General features: G+C 37.5%; 1 protein-coding gene across 1 annotated transcript in view; it reads left to right on the forward strand.

Annotated features, from left to right (window-relative positions):
- Window positions 1–1,493: 1,493 nt before the first annotated feature.
- Window positions 1,494–20,638, forward strand: part of LOC148950109 (uncharacterized) — a 21,266-nt gene continuing 2,121 nt past the window's right edge. Inside the window, exons 1-3 of the mRNA XM_089091779.1 lie at window positions 1,494–2,535; window positions 16,289–16,378; window positions 19,708–19,786. Of these exons, the coding sequence (XP_088947905.1) occupies window positions 2,335–2,535; window positions 16,289–16,378; window positions 19,708–19,786 (370 nt within the window). The 5' untranslated portion in view covers window positions 1,494–2,334. The remainder of the gene's footprint in view (window positions 2,536–16,288; window positions 16,379–19,707; window positions 19,787–20,638) is intronic.

Consider the following 20,638-nt stretch of genomic DNA (forward strand, 5'->3'; position numbering starts at 1 on the left):
ATTAAAAAGGGCACAAGCCACTCCAATTTCCAGTAGAATGAGCCCTTTTCGAAGTTTCTACGACAGCTTCTTCGATACAAAGTGCCCTGCTCTAAAGGAAAAAAAAAATTAATAAACAATACATTGTGCCAACATCGTTCTTATATGCCCCCAGGGTATAACTTAAAACCCTTGCCCTGAGGGTTGGGGGGGAGTGTCCTCCTCAAAAACATATTTTTTATCTGAAAATCAACTACGCTGAACAAAATGACTATCTCAAAATTTTGATTGGATGTGTTTGGGGGAATGATTGGCATTGGGGGGGGGGACTAGTTGCCCTCCAATCACTTTCGACTATTAAAAAAGGCACTAGCGACTCCAATTTCCAATCGAATGAGCCGTTTTTGAAGTTTCTACGCCAACTCCTTCGATACGAAGTGCCCTGACATGGAAAAAGAAAACATAAAAAATAATAATACCTTGTGCCAACATCGTTCTTTACTCAGGCATCGCAATTGCACTGCTTATGATTTCTACAATAGCTTTCTATATAAACCTTATATGTTCCCCAGGGAATAACTTACAACCCTTGCACTGAGGGCTCTGAGGGGGTTATCATCCTAAAAGACCTAGTTTCCAGAACTTTCAACTACGTTGAACAAAATGAATATCTCAATATTTTGATTGGATGTGTTTGGGAAAATGGTGGGCGTGAGAGGGGCGTTAGTGGCTCTCCAATCCCTTTAAACAATTAATAAAGACACTAGTCCTTTAGATGTCCCATCAAATTATCCCTTTCGAATTATCTACGATAATGCTTTCAATAAAAACTTTATATCTTCCCAGGGCATACCTTATAACCTTTGTACGAAAGGCTCTGTAGGGGGGAGGGGTTGTCATCCTTAAAAACCTAATTTCCATAACTTTCAACTACGTTGAATAAAATGGCTATATAAAAATTTTGATTGGATTTGTTTGGGGAAAAGATGGGCATGAGAGGGGGGTTAGTAGCCCTCAAATCCCTTTTGACTATTAAAAAGGGCACTAGCCGTTTGAATTTCCAATCGAATGAGCCTACGACAAAAGTCTCTTAAAAAACCTTCAAGTCTCTGCGACAAATATTTCAATAAAATGGTTATAACTTTTAACCCTTGCCCTGAACACTGTTGGGGGAGTGTCCTGCTCAAAGGTATAATTTCCTGAACTTTAACCTGCGTGGAACAAATTGGCTATCTCAAAATTTTGACTGGATGCGTTTGGGGAAATGGTGGGTGTGGAAGGGGTGTTAGTTGCCTTCCAATCACTTTCAACTATTAAAAAGGGCACTAGTAATTTCAATTTCCAATCGAATGAACCCTTTTTGAATTTTCTACGACAACGCTTTCTATAAAAACCTTATATGCCCCCAGGCCATAACTCACAATCCTTGCCCTGAGGGCTGTGGGGGGGGGGGGGGTTGTCATCCTCAAAGACCTAATTTTCAGAACTTAAAACTACGTTGATTAAAATGGCTATCTCAAAATTTTGATTGGATATGTTTGGGGAAAAGGTGGACCTGAGAGGGGGGTTATTTGCCCTCCAATCACTTTCGACTATTAAGAAGGGCACTAACCCTTTGAATTTCCTATCGAATGAGCCTTTTTTGAAGTTTCTACGACAACGCCTTCTATAAAAACCTAATATGCCCCCAGGGTATAACTTACAACCCTTGCCATGAAGGCTTTGAGGGTTTGTCCTACTCTAAAACATAATTTCTATCTGGAAATCAACTACGCTGAACAAAATGGCTATCTGAAAATTTTGATTGAGTGTGTGTCGGGAAGTGGTGGGCGTGTATGGGGTGTTTGTTGCCTTCCAATCACTTTTGACTATTAAAAAGAGCACAAGCCACTCCAATTTCCAATTGAATGATCCCTTTTCGAATGCCTTGGTCATTAAGCTAAAGTTTTTAGTGCTTTGAAAAACATTCTTTTTCCAATTCAACGGCCTTGTGTTTCAGTGAATACCCTTAAGGAATTAGGACAAAAAGTCAAACCTTAAAGTAAAGAGCAAGGAACTAATAAGGACACAGCCCCCTTCATATAAAGAATAATTTATGTTCAAACAGGTTTAAAAGCTAATCCTTACTTTCAGTTAATAAAATTATTCTTTGGAATTTAATTTCTGATTTTCTTACAAGCTTAACCCCAGGCTTAACCTAGATATAATGTTGGGTACCAGCCCCTTAAGTCGACCCATCTCCGCGACTCCCGGAGATGAGTCACACGAACGCTAGAAAAAAAAATAAAGTTTTTAGTTTCTCTTACACTTTTGTGTTATAGCTGTGGAAATTTTGTGTTATATACCTGTGGAAAAATGGTTCTGTCACCAGAGGAATATAGTGTGGCGGAACAAGCGGATGATTTACAAATAAGAAAATTCATGGCTGCTAGAAATCAGCCTAATGGCTTTATTGAACAATGTAGCGACCGGGAAATACAGAAGCTATTGCAGCGAATATTCTCCATGCCAAAGACAAGGGAGTTCAAAGTTAACAACGAAAGCATTCACAATACAGTAAGTACTTGATCTATCTTATACACCTAAACGCTAGAAATAAAATACCCCCCCCCCCCCCCCGTAAAAAATCTTACTCAACCCCAGAAAAATTTAATTACGAAATTTGCAATTAAGGAGTATTTTGCACCTTTTTTTCAAATTTTGAATAAAATAAAAAGACTTCCATTATAAGAATGAACATTAGCCTACATAAATCCGGATTTGGAATTACTTGGGCTCAGGATAAAGAAAAATAAACTACTGGCTATTTTTACTATTCAAATCAGGAATATGTCAATATTTTCTCCTTAGAATTGGTTCAGCCTTTCAGTGATTTAATAAAATAAATCATTTTGTTTTCAACTAGAAGCAAAGAGCAACATTAAAACTTAAAAGAGCATAAATTTTACCAAAAATAAACCCCTCCTCAATACCTTGCTCTTCATGTCAAAGTATCTTTTTGTATTTTGAAAAATCTCCTGACTAATTAAAAGGCTCTTATGTTTCAGGAGTTGTTTTTAACTAATTGGTACAAAAAGTTAAAATTTGCGTAAAAAGTAAGGTATTGAGGAGGGGGATCCAACCTCGTATATGGGATAATTTCTGTTTGTTTTAATGCTGCTCATTACTACTTTTAGCAGATAAATCTGTTTTTTTATTTATTTTCTGATGGTTTTTAAAATATCACCAGAAATTGCACCTTTTCTCTCCATGGACAATCTCCCCTCCCCAGAAAATTCCTCCTTGGAAAGTTTCTCCCGCGTAAATTCCTTCTTGCCCCAGACAATTCTAGCCCTGCTAAGAATTCCCCATAAAAACACTTCTTGCAGACAATTCCACCAGAAAAATTATTTTTAAGCCTATTTTCTTTTGAAAAAAAATACTAATTTTTCTTTGTTTTTCTAATCGTTTTTCAAAATCATGCCGGAAATCTTCCTTCTATGGAAATTTTTTGTCTCAACAGAACGTTTCTCCCACGTGAAGTTCTCCCATAAGGAATCTCTCCTGTGGAAAATTAACCCACCTCACCATGGCAATATCTACCTGACAACTTCCACTTCTTTGAAAATTTTACCTTGGCTATTCCCCGGAATATCTTCAAATGTTGAATTGGCGAAAGAAAGCAGGTAAAATAAAATTAATTTTGTTTCAGAATTTCGGTAAATTCTTTTAAATATAGTTTCCCTCTGAAAATTTATCCCTGTAAACTTCCCTCCCCACGGTAAATTCTCCTGTTGGAAACACCCCCCTCCCCCTCCTGCAGAAAATTTTCCCCCCAGAAAAACCACCCTCTCCAAAAAATGTCTTTACTTTCCAATAATAAATACTATATGTAAACACAGGACAAATTTCAAAACTTACAACACTTTCCCCAGGGACTTGCAGGGTCGTGTCATCCCCAGAGGCATGATTAATTGACCTTTCAACTATACTGATCAAAATGGCTATCTCAAATTTTTGATCAGATGAGTTTGGGGAAAAAAGCGTGGGAGTTTTTTTGTACTTTTAAAAAAGTGTCTTGTTGTTCTAATTAAACGACCCTTGTGTTTCAGGAGTCATTTTTAAATAATTGGGAAAAATTAAAACTTTAGCGTAAAGAGCGATGTGTTGAGGAGGGGACAATCCCCTTTATATACGTAATAATTTCTGTTCGTTTTAAGTTTTAATGTTGACCCTTACTTTCAGTTGAAAAAACTTGTTTGTTTTTACTTTAATTTTTGATCGTTTTTTAAATAATTCCGGGAAATCTGGCCCTAGCTCCACGGAGAACCCCCCCACGGAAATATCCTCTATACAATTCAATCCCGGTGAAAATTTACCTTGGACAATTACTCTTAACCACTCCGCGTGTAAAATTGAGACGGAAAAGAGAAAGCAAGACATAAAAAGAATTTTGTATAATAATTCTGCCAAATTCCCCCAGTGTAGAATTTTGACGATTTTGGTAAAAACGGGTTTAGGGAGGGAGCCTAGTAGGTGCCCTCCAATTTTTTTGATCACTTAAAAAGGGAACTAGAACTTTTAATTTACATTCAATAAACCCTCTCGCGATATTCTAGGACTGCTGGGTCGATACAATCACCCATGGAAAGTAAAAAAAAAAATACACACGCATCCGTGATCTTTCTTCTGGAAAAAAATACAAAATTCTACATTTTTGCAAATAGGAGCTTGAAACCTATATAGTAGGGTTCTCTGATACGCTGAATCTGAGTGTGTGATTTTCATTGAGATCACTTCACTTTTAGGGGTTGTTTCCCCCTTTTTTCGAAAATCAGAAAAATTTTCTCAGGCTCGTAGCTTTTGATGGGTAACATTAAACCTATTGGAATTTATATAGCCTACTTGAAATCAGCATAAAAAGCCGATTCTTTTGGTATATCTATTGGTATCAAAATTCTGTTGTTTAGAGTTTTGGTTACTATTGATCCGGGTCGCTCCTTACTTACAATTTGTTACCACGAACTGTTTGATATTTAGGTTTTGATTTCGATATTTGTTCCAATATATCGACATCCATATCTAATATCACCAAACACTAGTAAAAGTTTTCTCCCGCCCTGCCCCAAAGCAACTTAAACCCGTGTTTTCTACAGGAAATTTTAGGCTGGGGGAATTTGCCAGAATTCCTATACAAAATTCTTTTTATTTGTCTTTGCGGTACTTGTCGCTTATATAATACACACTCGAGAAGTGAAGTTAGGTGAATGCTAAGGAAATAAAAAAAAAATGATGAAAACACAATAGTTTAGAAACAGATTTGGGCTATATATTTGCACATTAGGGGGGGGGGGTCGCATAGCAAATGTTAACTACCTACCCAAATTACCAAATAAATACTTAAATAAAATATAGCTACAATTTATTTTCCAACCAAGCCAAAACTAATTGTCTGGTATAAAGAAGTTGCTTGACCAGTTTCTTGTCTCATCTTTGCGTCATTCGCGATCGAAATTCTCGAGTGTGTATTATATAACCGACAAGTGCCAACTTTGTCAACTAAATTTAATTTGTGCAATTGTTCCAGGGAACGTTTCCAACAGGTTTAGAATTGTCTTGTGGTTTTTCCATGGGGGGAGGGGTAATTTTCATCTGGATACAAACGATATTAAATTAGTAAAAAAACAAGTTTTCTTTTCAGCTGAAAGTAAAGTGCAAAATAAAAACTTAAAACGAACAGAAATTGTTCTGTATATGAGTGGGGTTGATTCCTTCTCAATACTTTGCTCTTTACGCTGAAGTTAAGCTTTTTATCTCAATTCCTCAAGAACAGCTCCTGAAACTCCAAAGTCATTTAATTAGAATAAGAAGTATATTTTGTAAGTTCTGAAGTACGTTAGCAGTAGAATGCTTATATTGAATTTGCGTACGGCACTAGGAATTCCCATGTTATTTGCGTACGGCACGTTCCATGGCACCTTTCCAAGGTAGATTACCAGACTGGTTATTTGGCAGTGTATAATGTAGTCAAAAACATGTTTTGAGAGTATGGTCGTAATAGTATAATTTAAAACAGACAGGTTTTTTTTTCTGGTATTGTTGTCAATTGCACAATGAATGTACATGGTGAGTTCACGTGCACATTTTTTTTCTTAAAAAACTGGTACATTTAAAAAGGGGTAATGAGATTTGCGAATTGGAGTGTAGGATTCGCGAATTTGATCCTATTAAGGTGGAAAAAAAAGGAAAGAGTTTAGCATTTGCAAATACTTCAATGTGTTGTCAATTTAAAATAGTTTAGAAATAAAAAAATTTAACAAGAAATGGCTGAAAAGTGTTTTGGCGGAGATGGGGTGATTGTGTACTGTATAATGCACATGTGATATTTGGACAGTGTTGTCAATTTAAAATAGTTTAACGGTCCCTCCGTCCCCCATTTCTGCGGGCTGGGGCGGGGGGGTCAATTTTGGAGGGAAAACCAAAAATACTCAGAGTCGAAAATAAACGGGATCTGCCTCAAGGGGAAGGCTCAGAGGCCCTTCGTTCCTCCATTTCTGAGGGCAGGGGAGGGGGGGGGTAAAGTTTGGAGGTAAAACCAAAAATACTCAGAATCGAAAATAAATGGGATCGGCCTCAAGGCGAAGGCTCAGAGGCCCTTCGTTCCCCCAATTCTGAGGGCAGGGGGGGGGGGTCAATTTTGGAGGGAAAACCAAAAATACTCAGAATCAAAAATAAACGGGATCTGCCTCAAGGGTAAGGATCAGAGGCCCTTCTTTCCCCAATTTCTGAGGGCAGGGGAGGGGGGTCAATTTTGGAGGGAAAACCAAAAATGCTCAGAATCGAAAATAAAGGGGATCTGCCTCAAGGGCAAGGCTCAGAGGCCTTCCTCCATATCTGAGGGCAGGGGAGGGGGGAGGGTCAATTTTGGAGGGAAAATCAAAAATGCTCAGAATCGAAAAAAATGGGATCTGCCTCAAGGGTAAGGCTAAGAGGCCCTTCGTTCCCCCATTTCCGAGGGTAGGGGAGGGGGTCAATTTTGGAGGGAAAACCAAAAATACTCAGAATCGAAAATAAATGGGATCTGCCTCAAGGGGAAGGCTCAGAGCCCCTTCTTTTTCCCATTTCTGAGGGCAGGGAAGGGGGGGTCAATTTTGGAGGGAAAACAAAAAATACTCAGAATCGAAAATAAACGGGATCTGCCTCAACGGGAAGGCTCAGCGGCCCCTCGTTCCCCCTTTTCTGTGGGCAGGGGAGGGGGGGGGGGTCAATTTTGGAGGGAAAAGCAAAAATACTCAGAAACGAAAATAAACGGGATCTGCCTCAAGGGCAAGGCTCAGAGGCTCCTCCTTCCCCCATTTCTGAGGGCAGGGGAGGGGGAGGGGTCAATTTTGGAGGGAAAATAAAAAATGCTCAGAATCGAAAATAAATGGGATCTGCCTCAAGGGGAAGGCTCAGAGGCCCCTCCTTCCCCCATTTCTGAGGGCAGTGCTTTGTCGAATTTTGAGCAAAACAAGGATTGTAACACCTGATTGACCCGTTTTCCAACTTTTACCTTGAGAGTCGATGTTGTTAGCAGAATTTCAAAAGGATCGTTTATTAGTGCTGGCGTATTTGATGAAATAAAAATGCTTATTTTTTAATTTAATTGGGGTGAAAAGTCAAAGTCTAACAGAAAGAACAAGGTATTTTGGAGGGGGGGGCAGCTCACTTCATATACGGGGTAATTTCCAATCGTCTTAGTTTTTTAACGATGCTCCTTATTTCTAGTTGAAAATGCTAATTTTTTAATTTAATTGTGATGAAAAGTCAAAAGTCTAACATAAAGAACAAGGTATTTTGGAGGGGGGCTCATTACTGATATTGATATTAGTGCGTAAAAACTACAAACTGACAAAAATGTCCAGAACTTTTTTTTCTTATAGTCTTGACTTTGAAGACATTTCTTCATCTTAATTGGCTTTAGAAATATCATGCAAAATAAACTAGCCTAACAGTTATTGCTTTGTCGAATTTTGAGCAAAACAAAAGGATTGTAACACCTGATTGGCCCGTTTTCCAACTTTTACCTTGAGAGTCGATGTTGTTAGCAGAATTTAAAAAGGATCGTTTATGAGTGCTGGCGTATCTGATGAAATAAAAATGCTTATATTTTAATTTAATTTGGGGTGAAAAGTCAAAGTCTAACATAAAGAGCAAGGTATTTCGGAGGGGGGGGGGCAGCTCACTTCATATACGGGGTAATTTCCATTCGTCATAGTTTTTTAACGATGCTCCTTATTTCTAGTTGAAAATGCTTATTTTTTAATTTAATTGTGATGAAAAGTCAAAAGTCTAACATAAAGAACAAGGTATTTTGGAGGGGGGCTCGTTACTGATATTGATATTAGTGCTTAAAAACTACAAACTGACAAAAATATCCAGAACTTCTTTTTTTCTTATAGCCTTGACTTTGAAGACATTTCTTCATCTTAGTTGGCTTTAAAAATATCATGCAAAATAAACTAGCCTAACAGTCATGGCTTTGTCGAATTTTGAGCAAACAAAAGGATTGTAACACCCGATTGGCCCGTTTTCCAACTTTTACCTTGAGAGTCGATGTTGTTAACAGAATTTCAAAAGGATCGTTTATGAGTGCTGGCGTATCTGATGAAATAATTTAGGTCGTATGATAAATTTAATTTTTTTTTTTAATTCAGTAGTTTTTCAGTAAGGACACTCGATATCCTAAAAGTGTTTGATTAAAACTTTTACGTTGAGCATCGATGTTGTTAGCAGAATTTCAAAAAGGATCGTTTATGAGTGTTGGCGTATCTGATGAAATAATTTAGGTCGTATGATCAATTTAATTTTTTTTTTTAATTGAGTAGTTTTTCAGTAAGGACACCCAATATCCTAAAATTGTTTGATTCAAACTTTTACCTTGAGAATCGATGTTGTTAGAAGAATTTCAAAAGAATCGTTTATGAGTGCTGGCGTATCTGATGAAATAATTTAGGTCGTATGATATTTTTTTTTTTTTTAATGCAGTAGTTTTTTTAGTAAGGACACTCGAGACAACACGCACACAGAGAGGACACACACACAGATACGAAACACACATAGAGACGACACATGCATAGAGACAACACAAACACACAGAGACGACACCCACACAGAGACGACATACACACAGATACGAAACACACATAGAGACGACACATGCATAGAGACAACACACACACAAAGAGACTACACACACAAAAAGACGACACACACACACACAGAGAGATGGCACACACACACACAGAGACGACATACTCAAAGTGACGACTTACACATAGAGAAGACACACACACACACAAACACACACACACAAACGCGCGCACATACACACATACACACACACACACACAAACACACACACACACACACAAATACACAAACACAGATACAAAAACACACACACACACACCCAAAGACACACACCAACACACACACAAACACACACACACACATACAAACACACACACACACACAGACACACACACACAAACACACAGAAACCCACACAGACACACACAAACTATCAAAGAGACACACACACACACACACACACAGAGAGAGACGAGACACATAGAGAGTCGACACACACACAGAGAGACGACAAACACACAGAGACAACACACACACACACACAAAGAGACGACACACACACACACTCAGACACACACACAAAGAGACGACACACACACACACACACACACACACAAATAGAGACAACACAGACATAGAGACGCCAAACATACAGAGAAGACACAAAAACAGAGACGACACACTCACATAGAAACGACACACACACACAAAGACAACAAACACAGAGACGACACACTCACACAAAGACAACAAGCACAGAGACAACACCCACACAGAGACAACACACACACACACAGAGAAGACACATATATATCGATGACACACTCACATAGACGACACACACACAGAGACGACAACACACCGACAGAAGACACACGCACAGAGACGACACGCACACAGAAACAGCACACACACACACTCACAGAGACGACACACACATAGCAACGACACACGCACAGATACGACACACACACAGAGACGACAGCACACATAGAGACGACACACGCACAGAGACGACACACACACACACAGGGAGAGACGAAACACAAACACAGAGATGACACACGCACACAGAGACGAAACACACACATAGAGACGACACATGCACAGGGACGATACACACACACACAGAGACAACAAACACACAAAGACGACGACACACACACATAGCGACGACACACACACAGAGAGAAGACACACGCGCAGAGACGACACACACAGAGACGGCACACACACACAGAGAGATGAAACACACATACAGAGACTAAACAGCCATAGAGACGACACACGCATAGAGACGATACACACACAGAGTCAACACACACACACACAGAGAGACGAGACACATAGACAAGAAATGACAAACACACATAGAGACGACACACACACACAGAGACAACACACACACAGAGATGACACACACACAGAGACGACAAACACATATAGACTAATTACACATAGAGACGACACACACACAGAGAAGACACACACACAGAGATGACACATAAACAGAGATGACACACACACACAGAGACGACAACCACAGAGAGACAACACACACACAGAGACGACACACACACACAGATACGAAGCACACTAAGAGACGGCACACGCACAGAGACGACACACACACACACACATAGTACACAACAAAAACAGAGACGACACATCCACAGAGATGACACACACATAGAGACGACACACACACAGACACGACACACGAACAGAGTCATAGTGAGAGATATATCCAAAATGTTGGGTTTATCTAGGTTTTCTTAGAGTGGCGCGCCACTCTAAGTGAACCTAGAGTGGCGCGCCACTCATTTTTGTGCAAATTTTCCTTCATGACGTCTTTCACCAAGAAGGCGGATAAAAGGCGGGGATGTTGTTACTACGCTTGCATTGCGTCATGCAGTTGTAAAACAGGGGCGGTCCGAAAACCCGTCTCTGTTTTTCCGGAATGCCGAAGAAAAGTGGTTCTTTCCGAAAAGAACCATTGGGAGGTTTTGTCAACCCCCGAGGCATAATTACTTTAATTACTTCACTTTTTGACTATTTTTGACATAATGGCCATCTCAAAATTTTGATTGGCTGTATTTGGCGAAAAGAGCCCGGGAAAGGGGGGGGGGCCTTGGTGCCCTCCAATTACATTTGACTCTCAAAAAGGCACTAGAAATTATTATTTCCGACTGAATAGGCCCCTCTGAAGTTTTTAAAACCTTCCCTTGCAAATAAAGCCCCTCTGGGGGGGGGTAGTAAAAATAATGTTGAAGCTTTTTGAAAAAAGCTGCTATTTTGAAAAAAACTTACTAGAACTCTCATTTTAAAAAAAAATCTAGGACTGGTGCTTGTGCATATGTTACCGTGAATGTCCGAATTTTTTGAATGTCGACATTCACCGGTGAAAGTCCGAAATACCTTTTTTTTTTTTTCCTTAAATTTAGTCAGCAGTTGCCAGTCAACTTTTTCAGTTTTATGCAAGGTTTGATGGTGACAGGTTCACTTTAAATTTTTAGGACAAAGATTTCAATAAAAACCTTATGTAACCCCAGGGTATAACTTATAACCCTGGCCCTGAAGACTGTGGGGGGAGTGTCCTGCTCAAAGGTATAATTTCCTGAACTTTAAGCTGCGTGGAACAAAATCTTTATCTCAAAATTTTGATTGGATGTATTTGGGGAAATGGTGGGCGTGGAAGGGGTGTTAGGTGCCTTCCAATCACTTTCGACTATTAAAAAGGGTACTAGCTAGACCCCGGCGCGGCGCCGATGAGGGAAGACCGGCGGCGGCGGGGCAAAAAACAGCACGCCACGCCGCGCCGCGGGTACGACGCCGGCGGCGCGCCGGCGGCGCGATCAAAGTTGTCCACAAACAATGTTTTCATTAGTCTTTCTCAAATCGCAGCTTAAATTCACAACAGATTTGAGCCTATTCATGAGTTCCAAAAGTCACAAGTCGCTGGCTGGATACTGGTCTTCTTCGTTATTCATCAAGAGAAGTAGAAATCTGGTAGAAAAGAAATGGCTGTGGAGTTTCAGAACCCTTGCATAATAGTTGAAGTATCTATTAGATATGTATTCTTAACATAAATTATTATCAAAATTAGTAGTTTTTTTCATAGAGCATTACTGCATATAAAATATCAAATACCGTTTCACAAAATTCGTCAGTTATCTGGGTAAAAACTTTGAATATAACTTTGAACTTAGAAGCTTAATTTTTTCATAATGCCCTTTGTCTATATCTGTTTTTTAAACTTCAAACAAGTTTAATTGGGCTACTTTGATATTGATTGTTTTTTTTTTTTTTTTGCTCGTTTGGATTTTTAAGAAGCCTTTTTGTATTAAAAAGTTGTTTTTAATAACAATTTAAAAAAAATATATTTTAAATTTTTTTTTGCTTCTTTATAGAATATATGTCATTTAGGCTAAGGCTGAACTGCTGCTTTTTTATCGCTTTTGGCTGCTCTTTTGGATATTATTTATTTTTTCTTTTGGGGATTCATTCCAAATTATAACTGATAAATACCTAATATCAGTTAAATTATAAACTGTTTCTAAAAGGAGTAAATTTATCAAATTGAAAAATACATGATGAACACTTCACATGAGAACACTTCAATTACAATGACACAAAAAACACTTAATAGTTTATTGGCTATGAAGAAAAATGAAGTGCCAGCTATTTTCTTAGGTAAAAAATGAAAAGCTCATCCGTTTTAAGTGTAATTAAATGAAATAATATGCAGACTGAAGTAGCTCCAGGAAGATGTTGAAATGTTCATCTTAGTTCGTCAATTTTAATCCAAGCAAAATGTTAGGACGCTTAGTATCAGTTATTGAGTTTAAGCTTTGATTTCCAAATGCTAACAAGAATTACCAAATTTAAGAAAGTCGCAACAATAAGTCACCTGTGGTCAAAATACCTAGACTCCTCTTTGATCCCTACCCAGGCTCAAAGCTTCTGTTATGGTCATTTCCATGGAAATCTCCAAAGAGTTTCTTTTTAAAATAGCTTTCAAGCGTAGTTAGGGGTATTTAGACTTTTTTGCTTTTCTTCAAAGCTTTGAAAAAAGTGTTATAATATTCCAAATGTTACATTTGTGCATATTTTTGGTAATCATTTGTGGGGTGATCGAATTTTCTAAACCACTGAAGATACGTAAGAACGTTGCAACATCTAGTACCCTGAGGTCATAAGACTGTCAAAGATCCTCCTTGAACCTCCCAAATTGAAAGCTTTTATTATCACATGGCCTTTTAATGTAACTTGGGCACTGGACCAAGGGCGCCATTGTTACTCGAGCGCAACGTTAGGTGGGGATGTCGATATCGCTTTCGTAACACCAATTCGTTTTAGTGTGAATCTGCCTTGTACATATGAATGAATGTTTTCAAAGTAAACCCGTTTCATCAATACGAAACAAAAACCGGATTGGATGCATATTTCCCTTTCCCTTTGGACGATAAAACCATGCAAGTGCTGTATCAATTATAACTAACGAAAATCCTGTTAATTTTGTCAACTTTTCAACTTTTTGGGATCCCTGCTTTCAATAAAAAAAAATAAAGGTGATATCACTTAAATATAATAAAACCCTATGCCCCCTTCTGGATACCATCTTGATAGGATACCGTCTCTGCTTTAAATAAAAAAATAATTAACTTTTTGTCACCCCTGCTCTAAAAAAAAAATCGAGGTATTATCATTTAAATATGATAGCTCTATACCCCCCCCCCCCTCTGGATACCACCTTGATAGGATGCCCTCTCTGCTATAACTAAAAAAATGAACTTTTTGGGATCCCTGCTTTCAATAAATAAAATTTAGAGCTATTAGCATTTAAATATAATACCTCCCTACACACACCCCCCACCCCTCTGGATACCACCTTGATAGGATAGCGTCTCAGCTTTCATTAGAAAAATAATTTACTGAATAGTTAACAAGGTCACCATATGGTTCAAACAAACACGCAAAATAACGTTAAACAGCGTTAGTGTTCCTTGAAAAAAGAATGGAGGATATGAGTAAAGACAACAACAAAAATGTCGAAATTATTCAAATATACCTCAAATTATTGGAAAACTGAGTGATAGATTCGCCATGGCATTCCATAAGATCCAAAGATCCCCAGGGCATAACTTAAAACCCTTGCCCTAAGGGTTGGGGGGGAGTGTCCTCCTCAAAAACATATTTTTTATCTGAAAATCAACTACGCTGAACAAAATGGCTATCTCAAAATTTTGATTGGATGTGTTTGGGGGAATGATTGGCGTGGGGGGGGGGACTATTTGTCCTCCAATCACTTTCCACTATTAAAAAAGGCACTAGCCAGTTTAATTTCCAATTAAATGAGCCCTTTTTGAAGTTTCTACGACAAGTTCTTTGATATGAAGTGCCCTGGTATAAAGAAAACAAAAAAATAATACTACCATGTGCCTACATCTCTCTTTGCTTAGATAGCGCAATTGCGCTGCCGATGATTTCTACAAAAGTTATCTATATAAGCATTACATGCCCCCAGGGCATAACTTACAATCCTTGGACTGAGGGCTCTGAGGGGGCTATCATACTAAACTACCTAATTTACAGGACTTTTAACTACATTGAACAAAATAAATATCTTAAAATTTTGATTGGATGTGTTTGGGAAAATGGTAGACGTGAGAGGGACGTTATTGGCTCTCCAATCACTTTCAACTATTAAAAAAGGCACTAGCCCTTTCAATTTCCAATTGAATGAGCCCCCTCCCCACGCCCACCATTTCCCCAAACACATCCAATCAAAATTTTGAGATATCGATTTTGTTCAACGTAGTCGAAAGTTCTGGAAATTAGGTCTTTTAGGATAAAAACCCCATCAGAGCTTTCAGTGGAAGAGTTGTAATTTGTGCCCTGGGGGCATATAAGGTTTATATAGAAAGTTGTTGTAGAAAATTCAAAAGGGGCTCATTTGATTGGAAATTGAAATTGCCCTTTTTAATAGTCGAAAGTGAGTGGAGAGTAATTAACCCCCCTCTCACGCCCTCCATTACCCCAAACACATTCAATCAAAGTTTAGAGATAGCGATTTTGTTCAACGTAGTTGAAAGTTCTGGAAATTATGTGATTAAGGATGACAAACCCCCGAGAGTCCCCAGGGCAAAGGTTGTAAGTTATGCCCAGGGGGCATATAAGGTTTTTAATGATAGAGTTGTCGTAAAAACTTCAAAAGGGGCTCTTTAAATTGGTAATTGAGAGGTATTGACGAGATTGGACGTCAAGTGATTGGAAATGGAAAGTGATTGGACGGTAACTAACCTCTTTCACGCCCACCATTCCCCCAAACATATCCAATCAAAATTTTCAGATAGCCATTTCGTTCAACGTAGTTTAAAGTTCTGGACCCATAATAGATAAATTAGCTAGGAAGAGGTTTTTCAGCCCGAAAACACCCGTCAAAACATATCAAGCCCAGAAAAATTCTCCATTAGTCAGAATCCCGTGTGAATGCTGTGTCGTTTACTGGGCTATAATTTCCTCGAGGGGCGCGACTCCTCATGTAGGAATAGAGTTGAAAGCAAGGTCCCCAGTCTTGCAGGTACCCCGAAAGGGTCGAGGCAGCCCTTTGCAGAGGCCGTTGTCCATAGACCTGGATCTTCGCCCTGCCCTGCTCCCAATATTATTTTTACTGCTATTACTAGTACCACTTTTATGGCTACTAAACCTCTTCAATTACTGCCTAAGTTGCAACTACTTGTAAGGCTAAGATAACTAAAATGAAAACGACGTCAAAAGGGATTCAAAAGGATACATCATTAATATTTGAAGAACGGCTAACCGAAACTTCCGGGGAATCATGAGGAGATTTTCAACACTGCTACAGCTACTTTTACCTACTGCCACCACTAATACTCCGATACTAGTACTATTAAGGCTACATATATGAAGGTGAAAATTTGAGGAAACATTGAGTGGAAATTTAAACTAAATTGAATGACAATATGTTCATTCATATATGACAATATATGAATGAACATATATGACAATATGTTCAAATGACAATATGCAAAAAATTGCAAATTGTTACTTTGATGCTTTCTTTACTTTGTTATTTTTTACTTTGATATTGTTACTTTGATTCGTATCTATTAGTATCTATTGTATGTTTGTTTGCATTCATTGTTTATTTAATTTCTGTTCGTTTTGTTTTTAGCCGAATTTTCGTCACATAGAAGTTATACCTGGATGTGGATCTGAAGCTATTCCGGTAGAATTTAGATGCCACTATGGTTATAATGAAAGAGTAAGTCTAATTTCCCACAGAGGCCTTATTTCCCATAAGCTTCATTTTTCAGGTCAACTAGAAAAGGCATAAAACTAAATTAAACACTGCTATTTGTGTCCAGATTTTTAAAAGGGTTTATGTTGTTAAACATTGTTGAAAAGTGTCTCCAGCATACAAATAGCAGGCCAAACTATAAATTCTTGAAGAAAAGCCGAAAATATTTAAACTACTATTTTCTTTTTTTCTTAAAATACTATGTCAATATAATGTCATATATGTCATTTTTTCTTAAAATACTATGTCAATATAAAACGAACAGAACCTCTCGAATAAAAGTAAATTTAGTTTATCAGCCACCCGCACCTTTGAAAGGTGAAAATCTTGATTAAATGATTTGGTAGCCATATCCTTAATTTTCCAGAAAAGTTCCGACGGAAGGTTATTGAATAAAAAATTCTCGTGTTAATTCATATCTCTAACTAAATTTAAACGTCTTTGTTTTTTTTTTTTTCGGCAATTACATGGTTTAAAGCTATGAGACTTCATTTATCCTTTAATATCTTTTCATTTTCAATACCAAAGTAGGTGTTTGATCTAAAAGACTTAGGAATGACTGTTTCTTTCTTGCAATTAAAAAAAAAAACTTCTTGATTTATTAGATTTTCTTGTTTTAACTAAAGAAAAATACTTGTTTAACTAAAAAACAACGAGTTTTACGAATCCGCTAAAGTTTTTATGGACCCACTATCCACCAAGCACGACATGTCAGCAGCTGGGGAGAAAGCAATGATGCTTTTGTTTAAGTGTCCAGGCTCAATTTCAACCCTAAATCAGTTGCGTCATCTCAAATTCATCGAGAAAGTTACAGCATCTGCTTCGTATGTTGAGTCTCCCACAAGTGATGCTTGCAGCTTCCACTCATTTCGAGTTTATTTGCAAGTTGAATCGTGGAAAACCCTGGGATGTAATCTCGACCCTGGCCAGTTCGGTTGGGTAATTCAGAATGGATTATGTAGCCCTATTTTTGGTGAACTCCCCGCTGCCCCCAACTCTCTCCTTGCAGTTTTTCGCTGTAAGTGCAAAACCAACTGCTCAAATATGCGATGTACTTGCAAAAGAAATGGCATGAAATGCACCTGGGCCTGTGAAGCTTGCAAGGGAACAAGTTGTGCGAACTGTGTTACAACTGAGTTTCTCGGAGTTGATGATCTCGAAGATAACGATGATCTATGAATATTGATATTTCGTTTTTTTTATCACATTTGTATATTATATAACTAAAAAAGTTGAGAATGCTTTAATCGTTAATTAAACCATCAAAATGGGTGGTAGTTGTCATTCTACATTTTAAGACCTGTTTGTTTCAGATTCAGCGTGGTTTAACACTAGATGAGAAAATTCACCCTCCTCCCACATACTTTCCCTGTAAATATTGATAACCGTTGTTTATCCTTGCAGTTAGAGATCATTTTCAGATTCAGCGTACTTTATTACCCCTAGATGCATATTGTTTTTCGTGGTTCTACGCATTTCTGCAAAAGACATATTTCTCCTCCTCGTTATTTACCTCAACCCCAAAAAAAGTATTTATGAAACAGCTAGATGAGCAAACTTTGCATATTCGGAATCAGCACATTTTTCTGAGTCGGGTAGTCAACGAATCATTTCTATTGCAATTTGTCTTGGGCTAGGCCTTTTTTTTCACACACTTCCTGGACTATACACTTATTCAGTTTTGGTAAGCATTAAATATACTAATTCGATAGTATAGCTGTAAACAGTCAATCCTTAACTTTAGAAGGGTGGGAGGGAGGGCGGGCGTCGTAAAATGTTTTTCAGAAGTTGGGAGAGTAAGAAAAAAGTATATTTTTAAACATGAAAATTGAAATTTACCAGTTTTTTTTAGCAGGGAGAACTGTTTCTTTTCCAACCGCATATTAGTATAGCTTTTAAGTAATAAACGAAATAAAATACGAAATACTTTTGAGCTGTGATGTAAATTTCGGCGGTGAAGTTATGTTGATTTTTAATAGTTTTTTTTTAAATAAAGTGGTGGAATCTTAATAAAACCCTAATATATTGACAGATAAAACGTGTTGACAGAACAAACTTCGTTTACTCTAAGGGGACATGTGACAAAAAATTACATCATAACTCACACAAATAATTGATACATCATCATCAACGCCGCTAGTCCTTTTGCTTGACATGATTGTTTTCTAACTGCACGCAGTCGAACTTGTGACAATACAAAATCTTACAAGACTATTTATACCTAAACTCAAGGCCATAGAAATCCGTTATGTAAAAGTTCAGTGACTCAAAATCGTCCCTAGGACCATATCATTGCGTAACTAACTCTCAAAACCAGATTATGCAAGAGTTCACAAGAGGGCCTTAGGGAATAGCCTTGGTAAAGTTCGTTCAACCTCAAGAGTGCCCAAGGGGATAGCCTTGACATTTGCCCTGGAAAAGAGCCAAGGAACGTAAGGCAAACAAAGTATTACCTATATGCGAGGGGCTACTCACTCTCTTTGAAAAAGTTTAGAACTTCCGTAGAATCTATACATTCTGTATGGGACCATGATAACTAATTCTGTATGTGACCATTAGAAATATAACCTATATGCAAGATTCTGCAAGAGTTCACAAGAGTGCCCTAGGGAATAGCCTTGATAAAGTTTGTTCAACCTCATTAGAGAATGGCCTCGATAAAGTTCGTTCAACCTCAAGAGTGCCCTAGGGGATGGCCTTGGCATGTGCCCTGAAAAGGTGCCAAGGATCATAAGGCAAGCAAAATGGAATCTAGGACTCTACTCACTGTTATTCATTATGACGATTGTGTTGCCATTATCAGCTTTTGTGATGATAAGGTCTCTATCATGTTTTAGAGGTGCAAGGGTTTTTACGTCATTTCTGATGTTACTATTCTCATTTTTTTTTTTTTTCAAATTTGTTCAATTTTATAACCAAAACCTTAAAACTAGTCTTGGGGGTCTTGACTTTTTCTCTTTTTTTATGTCCACTCTGTGTTTTGTAGTCTTGTCGTAGTGAATAAATTGCCAATTGATTGATCGAGCTCACTTAAAAAGTAAATATTGGAGATAACCATAATATATGCAAAATAATATTCAAAACTTACTAGGGAATTATTTAAGTTTTTCCATAATTACTCGTAGGGTTCCGTTCACATATAGGTCACTGTTCATGGGGTTAGTTCACTGCTCTTAGCGGTTTTAGTAGGGATATCTTTTTAAGTGTAGAATATGTACTTCTTGGGTAATACCTTGAAGCTGCTCCATTGTATTTCTGTATTGTTTTCCTCTTAAAATTTCTATTTGTTATAGGTCTGCACATTTAACGAAAACTATTACCGAAACCAGCAACAACGCTTTGAGCAAAACCGAAGGGACAAACAGGGACAAGGTAAGATTTTTATTTAGCCTTATGTTAGAGAGCTGTTATAAAATTTGTGGAGGGAACTTAGGATGGGGTTAACCATCTTCTAGATTGTTAACAACATTGTCTTCCCTCAGAGAGGAAAAGCAATGCTGCATTCGTAATAAAGAAATCCAGGTAACATACTTTAAAATACAAAATTAAACAAATCAATAGTTCTCGAATTCTTGTCCAAAATTCTGTACTGCTTTTACTTTTATTGCCAAGCCTCTAGATTCATTGAAAAAAAACAAGGGATTGAAGTTCTTTGTCCTTCATGGCTAGATAAATGAAAGCGAAAAATTTTACAATATGAAGTCGTTGATCACATAGAAATTCAGGTGGCAAAATCTGCAAAAAAAGGTGGCAACAATCATAGGAAAAAACATACAACAAGTAATAATATAAATGAATTAATACATCTTAAAAGCGAGTAGTGCTTAGATTGAATATGAAAATCAAGCTTAAAACGAAAAAAATATTTTGTTATTGAAGTATAAATGAAACTTAAAACGAACAGAAATTAAATAAACAATCAATGCAAACAAACATTTATTCAATTCAATTCAATTTATTAAATACTACAATAAATACATAAATACACTTAAGAGATAGAGGTCCCAAGAAGCATAGCTTGTATAGGACCTCGTATCAATCACAAAACCCACACAAAACAAATCAGGGAAGAAGAAAAAAATACAACAATATCTCAAAAATATAAACACAATGTGAAAAAAAACAACCAAAAAAAAAAAAAAAAAAAAAAAAAAAAAAAAAACTGCAAAAAAATAACCTTTGAATTAATTTTATTACTTGACTTACTTGACTTATGTCCCATCC

The sequence above is a fragment of the Artemia sp. Qi Xiang Cuo genome, chromosome 7, assembly GCF_049724085.1.
Source record: "Artemia sp. Qi Xiang Cuo chromosome 7, ASM4972408v1, whole genome shotgun sequence".
Classification (NCBI taxonomy): Eukaryota; Metazoa; Arthropoda; class Branchiopoda; order Anostraca; family Artemiidae; genus Artemia; species Artemia sp. Qi Xiang Cuo.